We start from the raw sequence: 12,865 nt of genomic DNA, 5'->3' as shown, positions 1-12,865 counted from the left end.
GGGAGAGATGGAGGCCTGGAAGTTGGGGTACGAATCAAGGGGGTCCTCCCCAAACAGGGTGGGCTTCTGAGAATACTTCTCTGTCTTGTGGTCCCAGTTGTGAACTTCTACCACCATGGGGGCGGCCCTCCAGGTACTCCCTGATGTCACTGGGGTGCATCCCTCCTAGGAAGATGACGTTGACATCCTGGAAATCAGTGTGGGTTACACAGGGCTTCTCCTCTGTCTTGTGAGCCGGGGTCTTATGAAGCTTGTACTTGCAGCACACGGGCATGCACAGCCTCCATGAGAGAGAAGACAGTGAGCAGGCCACTGCGCTGCAAGGGACGTCACCAAGGGATCCCAAATCCCAGTGCCACACTCACTCCTTGCAGCCCCCAAACCTGAGCTTCCTCATCCACAAAATATCCATGAGAGAGCCTACTCTGCAGGGTCATTACCAGGACAGCGTGACACGTGTACAAGTAAGCACCAAGGTGATGGCTAGTGCAAGACAAGGGCTCAATAAGTATGAACTATTATTTTTTCCTCCCAAACTGTGAGTGTCACAAAGACAGGCCATATGTCTTTCTTCACACTTGTATTTCTAGTTCCTGTCCCAAGACTGGGCACAGAAGGTGGAAATAAGTGATTTTTAGAAAAGGTAATCTCCATTTCCCAGACATGTGGCTGGAGGGCTGGCATGAACTCCCCTTTAGCAGAGTAACAGGTTTCCACGGTGAAAGCTGCAACGAGGGGGAAGAAGGCCTCGAAGAGGCCTGGGGTGAAGAGGTGTGGGCAGCAGGTGGAGGACCAGATGCGTGGAGGTGAGAATCCGGGGTGTGCTCACGTTGTAACCTGGGTGCTGGCTTGATCATCAAAGGCTAAGCCTTGCGCAAGTCTGTGTCTGAACTCACACTCCAAGTGTACTATTTATTTTACACTGATGCTGAGAATTTATTTTAAAATAATCCTGGATCGGCAATGCTCTCACGTACCTGGAAGAGATTTAAAAATATCTCTTTCAGGAGAAATTCAATTTCTACCTAGGCCTCAAGGAATTCCCATCAAGAAAGTTCCATTGAACACAAGATTGCAGAAAAAAATCACACAACACCTAAGGAAAAAAGATACCACGAACAAAATTATATTCACAAGGTCATAAGATATTAGAATGATCAAATATATAAAATAAGTGTATTTGATAGGTTTAAGGAAAGAAAAGTTCCCACCCCCACTACCAACCCCCCAACCCCCCGAGGGATACATTTATTATAATCAATAAACCTACACTGACACATCACTATCACCCAGAGTCCGTAGTTTACTTCGGGGTTCATGACATTGGTGGTGTACATTCTGTGGGTTTGGACAAATGTATCCACTATTACAGTATACAGAACAGTGTCATTGCCCTAAAAGTCCCCTGTGCCCTGCCTGTTCATCCTTCCTCTTCCCTGGCAGCCACTGATCCTTTTACTGTCTCCACAGTTTTGCCTTTTCCAGAATGTCACATGGTTGTAATCACACAGTATAGAGGCTTTTCGGACTGGCTTCTTTCACTTAGTAATATGCATTTAAGTTTCCTCCATGTCCTTCATGGCTTGACAGCTGTTTTAGTCCATTTTGTGTCGCTATAACAGAAATAACTGAGACTGGGTAATTTATAAGGAAAGGAGGTTTATTTGGCTTACGATTCTGGGACAGCTGCATCTGGCACAGGCCTCAGGCTGCTTCTACTCATGGTGGAAAGTGGCAGGCAGCCGGCGGTACAAGCAGATCACATGGCCAGAGGAAGCAAGAGAGAGGAGGTGCCAGGGTCCTATAAACAACAAGCTCTCATGGGAACTAATAGAGCAAGAACTCACTCACTACCCCCACACTTCAGGGAGAGCATTAATCCATTCATGAGGGATCCGCTCCCATGACTCAGTTTCCAACACTGCCACATTGGAGATCAAATTTCCACATGAGTTTTGGAGGGGACAACACATCCAAACGCCATCATTCCACCCCTGGCCCCCCAAAACTCATGTCCCTCTTACATACAAAATACAATCATTCCATCCCAACAGTCCCAAAACTCTTAGCTTGTTCCAGCACCAACTTAAAAGTCCAAAGTCCAAAGTCTCATCTGAGACCAAAAGCAAAAGTCCTTCCAGCTTTGAACCTGTAAAAGTCAAAACCAAATTTATCTACTACCAAGATACAGTGGTGGAACAGGCATTGGGTATACATTCCCATTCCAAAAGGGAGAAATAGGCCAAAAGAAAGGAAACACAGGTCCCAAACAAGTCCGAGATCCAGCAGAGCAGGCATTAAATCTCAAGGCCTGCGAATCAGGTACCTTGATTCCATGTTCAACTGCCTCTGCACACTGGTGTGGGGGTTAGGTCCCCAAGTCCTTGGGCAGCTCCACTCCTGTGGCTTTCCTGGTCTCAGGCCACACTTCACCTCTCCCAGGCTGGTGTTCTACTCTCATAGCTCCACAGGTCTGGGGTCTCCATGGCGGTCCCGCTCTCATGGCTCCAGTAGGCATGGTGCTATTGGGGTTTCTCTGCTGCAACTCTGACCCCACATTTCTGCTCCACATTGCTCTAGTAGATGGCCTCTGCAGTGGTTCCACCCCTGCAGCAGGTCTCTGCCTGGGTCGCCAGGCTTTTCCATACATCCTCTGGAATCTGGGTGGAGGATGCCACAACTCCACGGCTCTCACATCCTGCTAGCCTGCAGACTTAAAACAACGTGGATGCCACCGAGGCTTTGGGCCTCTATTCTCCAGGGCTGCTGCATGAACCACACTTGGGGCTGCTCCAGCTGGAGCACCTGGGATGCAGGGAGCAGGATCCCGAGGGCAGCTGCACCCCAGGTCTGTCCTCCAGGATAACTCAGTCCTACTAGGCCTCAGGATCTGTGGTGGGTGGGGCACCCTTCCCAACTTCCGAAATGCCTGCAGGGCTTTCCTCTCATTTTCTCTGCTATTAGAATCTGTCTGCCTCACCACCAAGACAGTGTCTTTAGCAACCAGTTTATCTGCTTCACCCTTGCATTGTTCTCTGGCCCTCTGCTTCTTTACCACATGGCCAGGCTGCAAAGTTTCCAAATCTTTATGCTCTGCTTCCCTTTTAAATTCTGGCTTTACATCATGAGTTTGCCGCCATAACTCAGACTAGGCTCTTAGAAGTAGCCATGCAGCATCCTTAATGCTTTGCTGCTTCGAAATTTCTTTGGCCAAATGCTCTGGTTTGCAACTCTTAAGTTCCAGCTTCCACAAAGTCCAAGGGCATGGACACAATGAAGCCAGGTTCCTTGCTATGGTGTAGCAAGGGTGATCTTTTGTCCAATTCCCAAAAAGTCCCTCATTTCTATCTGAGACCTCATCATCCACACAGCCTTTACTGTCCACATTTCTATCACCATTTTGCTCACCACCACATAAGTCTTGAAGACATTCCAAATGTCTCCACCCCCATGACTCAATCAGTTTCCAACACTGCCACATTGGAGATCAAATTTCCATGTGAGTTTTGGAGGTGACAACACATCCAAATTCCATCAACAGCTCATTTCTTTTTAGTGCTGAATAATATTCCGTTGCATGGATGTGGATGTATCACAGTTTATGTATTCATTCACCTGCTAAAGGACATCTTGGCTGCTTTCAGGTTTGGGCAATTATGAATAAAGCTTCTGTAACCATCTCTGTGGAAGTTTTTGAGTGAATGTAAGTTTTCAGTGAATTTGGGTAAATAGCAAGGAGTGCAATTGCTGGATTGTATGGTGAGAGTATGTTTAGTTTTGTAAGAAACTGCCAAACTGTCTTCAAACTGGCTGCGCCATTTTACATTCCCACCAGCAATGAATGAGAGTTCCTGTTGCTCCACATCTGCACCAACATTTTGTGTTGTCAGGGTTTTTTCTTATTTTTCATTGCAGCTGGCCAGTACAGGGATCCAAACCCATGACCTTGGTATTATAAGGCTGTGCTCTAACCGAATGAGCTAACTGGCCAGCTGGAGTTTTTAGATTTTTGCCATTTTAATAGGTGCATTTATAATGTTATAGGTACCACTATCTTTCTATTTTTTGTTTGTTAATTTTATATCTTTCTACTTTAATTTTCAATTCCCTAGTGCAAATATGCAATTTTAATTTGTAATTCCCTAATGACACATGATATATGATGTTGAGCATCTTCTCATATGCTTACCTGTCACCTGTAAATCTTTGGTGAGGTGTGTGTTCAGGTGTTTTGTCCATTTTTAAATTAGCCTGCTCCTTTTCTTATTTTTGAATTTTAAGAATTCTTTATATGTTCAAAATATTTAAAAATTTCTCTTGAGACTATTTTTTGACCCATGTATTATTTAGAAATGTGTTGTTTCAATGTTCTCCAAGTATTTTGAGACTTTCCAGCTATCTTTCGGCTACTGATTTCTAGTTTAATTCCATTGTGGTCTGACAGCATGCTTTGTATGATTTCTTTTCTTCTGTATTTGTTAAGGTGTGTTTTATAACCCAGAATGTGGTCTTGGTGAATGTTACAGGGGAGCTTGAGAAGAATGTTATTCTGCTGTTCTTGGATGAAGTATTCTACAGAGGTCGATTAGATCTGGTTGATTGATAGTGCTCTTGAGTTCACCTGTATCCTTACTGATTTTTGGCCTGCTGGATCTGTCAATTACCAATAGAGAGGTCTCCAAATATAATGCTGATCTGTCTGTCTCTCCTTGCAGTCCTATTGGTTTTTGCCTCATGTATTTTGTTACTCTCCTGTTAGATGCATACACTTCAGGGATGGTTATGACTTCCTGGAGAGTTGACCTCTTTATCATTAGGTAGTGACCCTTTTTATTCCGGATAATCTTCCTTGCTCTGAAGTCTGTCTGAAATTAATATAGCTACTCCAACATTCTTTGGATTAGTGTCAGCATGGTAATCTCTCTCACCATCTCTGTACTTTTAATCTATCTGTGTCTTTATATTTAAAGTGGTTTTTACAGACAACATACGGTTGGGTCTTGACTTTTTATCCACCCTCACAGTCTCTTTTCATTGGTGTATTTTCATCACTGAAGCTGAAGGGGATTACTGATATAGGTGGGTTAACATCTCCCATATTTGTTACTGTTTTCTGTTTATTGCCCTTGGTCTCTGTTTCTTTTTTGTATTCCACTCTTTTTCTGCCTTCTATGATTTTAATTTAGCATTTTATATGATTCCATTTTTCTCCTCTCTTAGCATATTAATTATACTTCTTTTTTTGTTCTTTTAAGTGGTTGCCCTTGAGTCTGCAATACACATTAACAACTAATCCAAGTCCACTTGGATTATTATACAACCGTACTGCTTGGAGTGAGTAATAGGGAGTTGTTTAATGGGGGCAGAGTTCCTGTTTGTGATGATAAAAGAGTTCTGGAAATAGACAGTGGTGATGGTTATATGACATTGCGAATGTACTTAAAATCACTGAATTGTATACTTGAAAAATGGCGAAAATGGTAAACTTCATGTGATATATATTTGACCACAATAAAAACTGGCAAAAAATTAAAATTAAAAACCCTAAGGAAATCTAAATAAATTATGGGCTTCTCTTAGTAATAATGTATCAACATTGGTTCATTAATGGTAACAAATATATCACAGTCATGTAATAGTGGAAACTGCTAGGAGGAGAGGAATACAGAAACTCTTTGTACTATCTGCATAATTTTTTCTGTCAATCTAAAACTGTTCTAAAATATATATATATTAATTAAAAAAAGAGTGAGATCCTCAACCAGGTCCATTACTGAGTGTGTGTGTGTGTGTGTGTGTGTGTGTGTGTGTGTGTATGTGAGTGTGAGTGTAACACTTTGTCAGCTATCAAGAATGTTATTGAAGTATCCCGAATTTGAAATATTTCATAATTCTTCTAAGTCTAGTTATATTATAAAATTCCAAAATCCCATCCTAACTAACTTTGAGATCTTTGTCTAATATGTTTGTTAAGTTGCAAAATGATGATCTCTCAATTAATTCCCTGATCTCCATCATGGTTACGTCTGACAAAGAAATAGCTAGTACTCTTGAAATACTCCATCTAGAAAATTCACAAAGAGAAAAATTAATGAAAGTGAATAAAGTCAGGGGCCAGATCTGAGAACCTATTTCATTGCATTCCTCTAACCCAGTCCTTCCCAAATGTCAACGTGCATATGAATCACCTGGGGATCTCGTTAGATGAAGTGCAGATTACAGTTCAGTAAGCCTGGGGCAAGCCTGAAATCCTGCATTTCTGCCACGCTCCCCAGTAATGCTGACACAACTGGTCTGCAGACCACATTTGTACCATAGAGGTTCTAACCAACTTGAAAATATAATGGAAAATAACATATTTTATATAAGCAACGAAAACCATAAAACATCTAGGAATTCACTTACAGGAATTATCTACACATCTATAGGAAGAAAAAATTAACTCTATTAAAGGATATAAAGGAGGGTCTGAATTAAGTGAAAGAATACACCATGACCATCGATAGAATAACTTGACAATGTAAAAATGTCAATTCCTCCCAAATTAATCTAGAAATTCAATGCAAAAATAGTTTTAAAAATCAAGATTGTTTAATGTCATGCTCTCTTGGTTCTCCCCATCTCATCCCCCAGAATCACCACTGGGGCATCCATTCTCTCCCTGCCCCCCACAGTATCCAAGGAAACTCCTTCTCTAGACCATTCTCAGGCTACCAGAGGCCCTAAGAGCAACTGCACTCACGACAGGAAAGGATGTGGACTCAGGGTTCAGAAGGTGTGGGTTGGAATCCTGGCATAATCAAGAATTCTGGTTTTATGACTTTGTGCAAATCACTTAACTACTCAATCATCTTGGTAGAAGATGGAGATGGTAATACCACCTCACAGAGTGATCACTATGAGGATTAAAGGAGGTAAGATAATGCAACAGAAAGCACAGTGCCTGATACACATGTGCTCATAAACACAAGTTTCTCTTTCCCTGTTCCTTTAATCTCCCCTGCATTGCATGAACCCCACCTTAACTGGAATTACTAAAATATCTACCATGATTTATGGTAGGGCCAGCACAAGAGGGGCTCCACTCCCACCATCCAAAATAACATGTTTCCATTCTTACCCTGTTAAGGAAGAATCATCTGGTTTGAGTAACTTTTCATATTCCTGACTGTTCTTGGAAGAAGCTTCAGGCACTGCTTGCTGAGAACCTGATAATATTAGCAAATGTCTCTAAACTTCTTGTTGCATGCTGGTTCACTAAGAGGGCCCCTATCACGTTTCTATAATCCAGTGTCCAGGCAGAAGGCCTGGTATGTGATAAGCATTCAGTAAAAGGGCTTTGTAAATAATGAAGGAATGAATGAATATACTGACTAATTCTGCTTATTTGGACAAATGGAGGCAAGAAGCCCCCAGTTCTTTATATAACACCCCATAGAGAAAAAACAGGAGAAAGTCTATTATCTGTTAAACTGTCCATTTCAACACTGTTTACATTAGAGAATACTGAAAATGCTCCTGAGATTCCCAAATTTCCAGCTATAGATAATGGGTAAGCAAACTACAGTGCTACTGGCAGATGAAATACTATGTCGCCATTACAAATGAAGTTTATGTATAGTCTTTAAGGAAATAGGAAAGTGCATGGGATAACATATTAACAATCTCAGAATACAGAAGTATATACCCAGGATAACCTCATCTATGTTAAAAAAAATTCTAGAACAAAATCAATGGAATTTGCCATAATATGATAACCAAAATATTACACTGATTGCTCCTGGCGATGGAATTATACTATTTTCCCTGCTTGATTTTTACTTTCCTATAGTCACTGAATTTTCTAAAAACCACATATATAACTTCTAGAGTCAGAAAGGTTTTCTATAAGTCACAAAACAAATGAAAATTAAAGAAAGAAAAAGAATCCACAACAAAAGTGAGCCATGCAGCGAGAGCAGTACTGCCTTGGCAGGACAAACCAGCTGGCAGGAGCTGCTGATACACGGGAGGGACACCAGTGCATGTGCACCACACCAGCGGCACCAGTCACCGGCAATCCCTGCCACAGTCTTGCCTTCAGCTTTCCACAAAGATTCTCCAGTCACCTCGCAAAGCCTTTGAGTGTTTTTGTGCTTTTTCTTGTTTTGCTGGTGGATATTCCTGGTTCCACTCCTCTCTGACAACACCAACTTTCTCAGTGCCCTGTTCAGATAATGTTCTCTGACTTAAAACCAAGTATCTCACTTCATCTAGAATGTAGGAAAGGAAATGATCATTGAGTCAATCTATCAGAAATATGTATTGAATACCTACTATGTGACAATCACTTTCCTTGCATGGAGATAAAGCAATGGAAAGACAGATAAGGTTCCTGCCCTCCTTGAGTTGTTGCCTGGGAAGCTGCCTCCAAATACCAGGAGCCTCAGAAGAATAACTACACATGTTTGTAGTTATTTTGAGGATCTCAGACTTCAATGGCTTCCTCTAAATAAGATCATAAAGCTCCTGACGTGTTGTTCCACTGAATCATATTTCACTTTAAGGAAGGCATTACAGTTTCCCCCAATTTACAGATGAGGAATCGACACTTAACCTTCCTGTGGACAGAGAGCTGGTCCTCAGCAAAGCCAGGACTATACCCAGAGCTTCCTGTCCCCAGCTAGGGAGCCCACCTCTCCACGCCTTTCACCTCTATCAATACAGGGTGCACACATGACAGCAACCAACACATGTGCAATGATGAATAAACGGAGATAATGGAAGCTACAGGAAAGAGGTAGGGAAAAAAGAGGTGAGATTTGATCTTGAGTTGAAGGATAGACAACATTTTTGGAGAAAGAGATGAGCCTGAGAGCTCCTAAGGTATCGTCAGCCACCTGAAGGCAGGCCCTATAATGAGGCAGAACCTAGTGTCTGCAGGGACCAGGAGGTGGACCACAGTGTGGAGGTGGCAGTGGGAGTGAGAAAGGAACTTTGGGAGCAATTATAAAAAGCCGTCAAGGCCAGACTCAGAAATCTGAACTTGGTTTCCTAAGGCACTGGGCAGCCATGAAACATTGCAGAGCAACACAGTGCCATGGTCAAAGGGTGGTATAGAAAGGTCAGGCAACAGTGGCAGGAGAGAGAAAAAACCTGGGTGCAGAGACAGCCAGAGTCCGGAGGGAGACAGTGGCTGAAGGGCAGAGAGCTCCAAGGAGAACAGACAGGTGGGAACAGCAAGGAGGTGTCAGGGGCAAGAATTGAGCACACAGGAGTCAAACAGGACTTGGAGCTTCAAGACTGACGCCATCTTTGTCCCGTTCTGAGAAACTCAGAGGACGAGCCCACTGAAGAGACGAGAAATGCTAACTCAAGTTGGGATGTTCCACTCAAGACCAGCAGGCTGAAAGCTGACGAGTTCCAGCAGGGGACCTCCCGTGAAGCCAAACAGATTTGCTATCCCCTCTGTGACATGAAACAGGCCTCCTATGGTGTTTCTGCCCTCCCAGGAAACAAGAGTTTTCATCAAGCATTGTTTTAAGTGACAAAAGGCAGGACTAAAGACAACATGTACACTACGCTCCAGGAAAAATGTGAACAATGACTAGTGACGGACAGGCATCATGACATGTCAATTTTTTCTCCTTTTTCCTAGTCTATTTCTAAATTGTTTTACAAAGAGAATATACACTGCTTTTTTAGGGGGAAAAGCATGTAAAATAAGAGGCAGTGATGCCAGGCTTGGGACAGGGTTTGAGGAAGAGCAGGTGCCAAGACTTCATGAACACTCACAGCAAGAGGCCCGCGGGCTCTCCCTGCAGGGCCTAGAACTCCCTTCCAGGGTCAGAAAGGCTCCTCGAGAAGGCAGGCAGGAAAACCAGAGAAAGCCAAGGTTTCCAGTCGCATGAAGCTGGGTTCTGATTATGGCACTGCCACTCGCTTGAAGCGAATGACAGTGTCACTTTGCTCACAGTAAAATGGCGATAATCGCACTTGTCTGGAAGCCAACAACAGTACCATACTTCATTGATTCTGACATGCACATTGTTTTTATTTTTGAACATCTCTAAACATCAGGATACATCCTATAATTAATGCCATGTCATACTTTAATTGGCAGAATTTCATTGTGTTTAAATTCTCTGTAGGCAATGGCACCCTCCGTATTGCTTGCGCCTGGGGGAACCACTCCTACTACCGTGCCTCCTTATGCCAGTGGAGTAAGTACTATTTATTTTCCCTTCCTCACAGATGAGGAACGGATGTTCAGGAACATGCCCAAGGTCACCAGCTAGTACAAGATGGAGATGGGATTGAATTTATCTGACTTCAAAGCCTGGGTCTTTCCATCCCTTCCAGCTCTCTCCTTCAGAGGGGAGTTCAAAAAGACTTTCTGCATTGATACAGTATTTCTACAAGTGAGAATCTAGAAGGGTCTGTGTGAAAGTGTTAGCATGATTGTCTCGCGGTGGTAGGATTTTTAAGTTTTCTCTTTTGTTTCTTGATATCCTCTCTTTTTTTTTTTTTTCAGTGAAGACACAATGCTAGTCCAGGGAGACAGGCTGGTGGTGGGTGCCCCCATCAGAGCTGCCCTGGGACAGAAGGTCCTGAAAGGCAGTGGAGGCACACAGGCACTACCCACTTCTGGCCATAGCTCCACCAGTAGCACCTCCTACAACCCCAAGCACCTTCTGGAAGGATGACATACCACTCACACAGAAACCAATGTGTGCACTGTGAAAATCAGGTGAAGGTAACGAGGGGACACAGGCTTTTGCTCTGTCGGGGAAAACTACTGAGAAGCCACAAGCCTCCAGAAACATTTCAATTAAAATCAGAATACCTGACTTTGCAGAAGATCCTACATCATCTGAGTAACCAGTGGTCTTTAATTGATAATAACTGACTTTTTTTGGAAAATTGTCCTTAATGTTCCAGAGCATCAAGGTTATTTTGTGAACATTTATTTTCTTTAATAATTCCTTTGTCACACTGATGTTAAAAGTTTGGGTCCATGAAAATATCTGAAGCAACAATGGACAGAATACAAGGAGAAGCTGAAATCAGTCATCGTGGTGGGGTAGTTCAAGTTCAAGTACGTAGACAAAAAAAAAAATCTAGCCTATCAAGTGGTGAAGTACTTTTCTCTGCTCTTCATGTTGGGGTTGAACCATGTGACTTGCTTTGGCCAATAAAGTGTTAGCAGGTAGGAGATGCCCAGAGACCTGCAGAGTGTTTGTGGGACCACACATGCCCTCTGTGTGTATCTGCTTTTCCAAGTAAGAAGGTGTCTGTGTGCATTAGTCCCTTTTCTGTTGCTTATAATGGAATACCTGAAACTGGGTAATTCATCAAGGAATGAAATTTATTTGTTACAGTTTGGAGTCTGGGAAGTCCACAGTCCAGGGGGCACATCTGTCGAGGGCCTTCTTCCGGGTGGGAACTCTCTACAGGGTCCTGTGGTGATGCAGGGAATCACATGATGAGGACGGCGAGGGAGCTCTTTCATGTGCTCTCCTTATAAAGCCACCAGTCTACACCCATGACAACCCATTTAAACCATCAGCCCATTACTCCATGAATAGATTAATCCATTCACACGGGCACAGTCCTCACTATCCAATCAACTCTTAAAGGCCCCACTTTCCATCACTGCCATAATCTGATTTCCCACCCTCTCAACACTGTTACAACAGGGGTCAACCTTCAGTGAGTTCTGGGGGGACATTCAACCCATAGCACTGGGTAAGCCCACTTGCCAGGGAGGAGGATGAAAGACACATGAAGTAGAGAAGAGTCACTGTCACAGAGCCCATCCTTAATCAGCAACCTGCACATCCCAGAGAACTGATCCCTGTTTGCAGTCACTGAGCTTGGAGGCTTGTCAGGTTTGTAACATAGCATTTTTGTGGAGATAGCTAATCGATACACCTTTACATTAAGAGATTTTGATTCAATAGATCTGAAAAAATGTATTTTAAGCAAGGTATTAGGTGATGCACAACCAGCTTATGGAAATCAATGCCTTAACCTCTCTGTGGTTTTCATCTGTAAAAACCAGACAGAACATCACCTGCTTCTTAGGGTTCTTGAGAGGATTAAGAATGTGAAAGCTCATGTAACCACTTACATGCCTGGCCCACAGTTAGGCCCCCTAAAATTGCTGTTTCTTTTTCTGACCTCTGCTCCTGGCTGGCATCGGCCACTCTACTTGCTGGGGGTCTGGAGGAAGAATGTGGAGCATCTGTGCCCTAAACTCCTGGGAGAAGGTCATTGGTGTACCCGCTTTGTGCAGAGGGTATTGGAACATTGCTCTAGCACCTACCCACGTTCACAGAAAAGGCCAGCAAGATGGTGAATTTCCAGGGGATGACCTATGGTGCATCAGATTTGAAGGAACTGGCAGGATCGTCTGAGGACCCGATGGTGTTGTGCTGGTGGTCAGAGTTGGACTCCTGGGCCTTGGCCTTGACCTTCAGGTATTCCTCCACATCACAGTCACTCAGGGACCGGTTAAAGCTGATGATGGAGGAGATGGGCTCTATGCTCTCTCCCCCTGTCCTCATCCTCCCACTCCCACGCGGACAGCGACATGCTGTGCTGCAGCCAGCACTCCTGGCTGCAAGAAAATAGAAGCTGTCACCACCCTCTGGTCCAAGGGGTTAAGCCATGCATCTTCCCGGAAGACCCCCCCTTCTCCTCACTCCCTTCCCTTGTCCTGTCCCTGGCTGAACAGCCAAGGCCTCAATCTCTGTATGGCACACAGTAGGTACTCAATAGAGGTAGAAGATGAATGACGAAGGAACCGCAGAGACGGTGTATATTAATCCATTTCTGTTGCTTACAACAAAATACTTTGAACTGGGTAATTTATAAAGAGAAC

At 43.5% G+C, this 12,865-nt stretch overlaps 1 protein-coding gene across 1 annotated transcript in view; it reads right to left on the bottom strand.

Annotated features, from left to right (window-relative positions):
- The window catches only part of CFAP92 (cilia and flagella associated protein 92 (putative)), a 33,547-nt gene extending 20,971 nt beyond the window's left edge, over positions 1-12,576 (bottom strand). The window contains 9 exon segments of the mRNA XM_063113419.1: positions 3-123; positions 125-281; positions 4,634-4,653; positions 5,944-6,064; positions 7,121-7,208; positions 8,109-8,252; positions 10,826-11,006; positions 12,312-12,539; positions 12,541-12,576. Of these exon segments, the coding sequence (XP_062969489.1) occupies positions 3-123; positions 125-281; positions 4,634-4,653; positions 5,944-6,064; positions 7,121-7,208; positions 8,109-8,252; positions 10,826-11,006; positions 12,312-12,539; positions 12,541-12,576 (1,096 nt within the window).
- Between the last annotated feature and the right edge of the window lie 289 nt (positions 12,577-12,865).

Source organism: Cynocephalus volans, chromosome 11 (assembly GCF_027409185.1).
Source record: "Cynocephalus volans isolate mCynVol1 chromosome 11, mCynVol1.pri, whole genome shotgun sequence".
In the NCBI taxonomy this organism is placed as follows: Eukaryota; Metazoa; Chordata; class Mammalia; order Dermoptera; family Cynocephalidae; genus Cynocephalus; species Cynocephalus volans.
The sequence above is the reverse complement of the archived record's forward strand: the minus strand, read 5'-3'. Positions and strand labels throughout refer to the sequence as shown.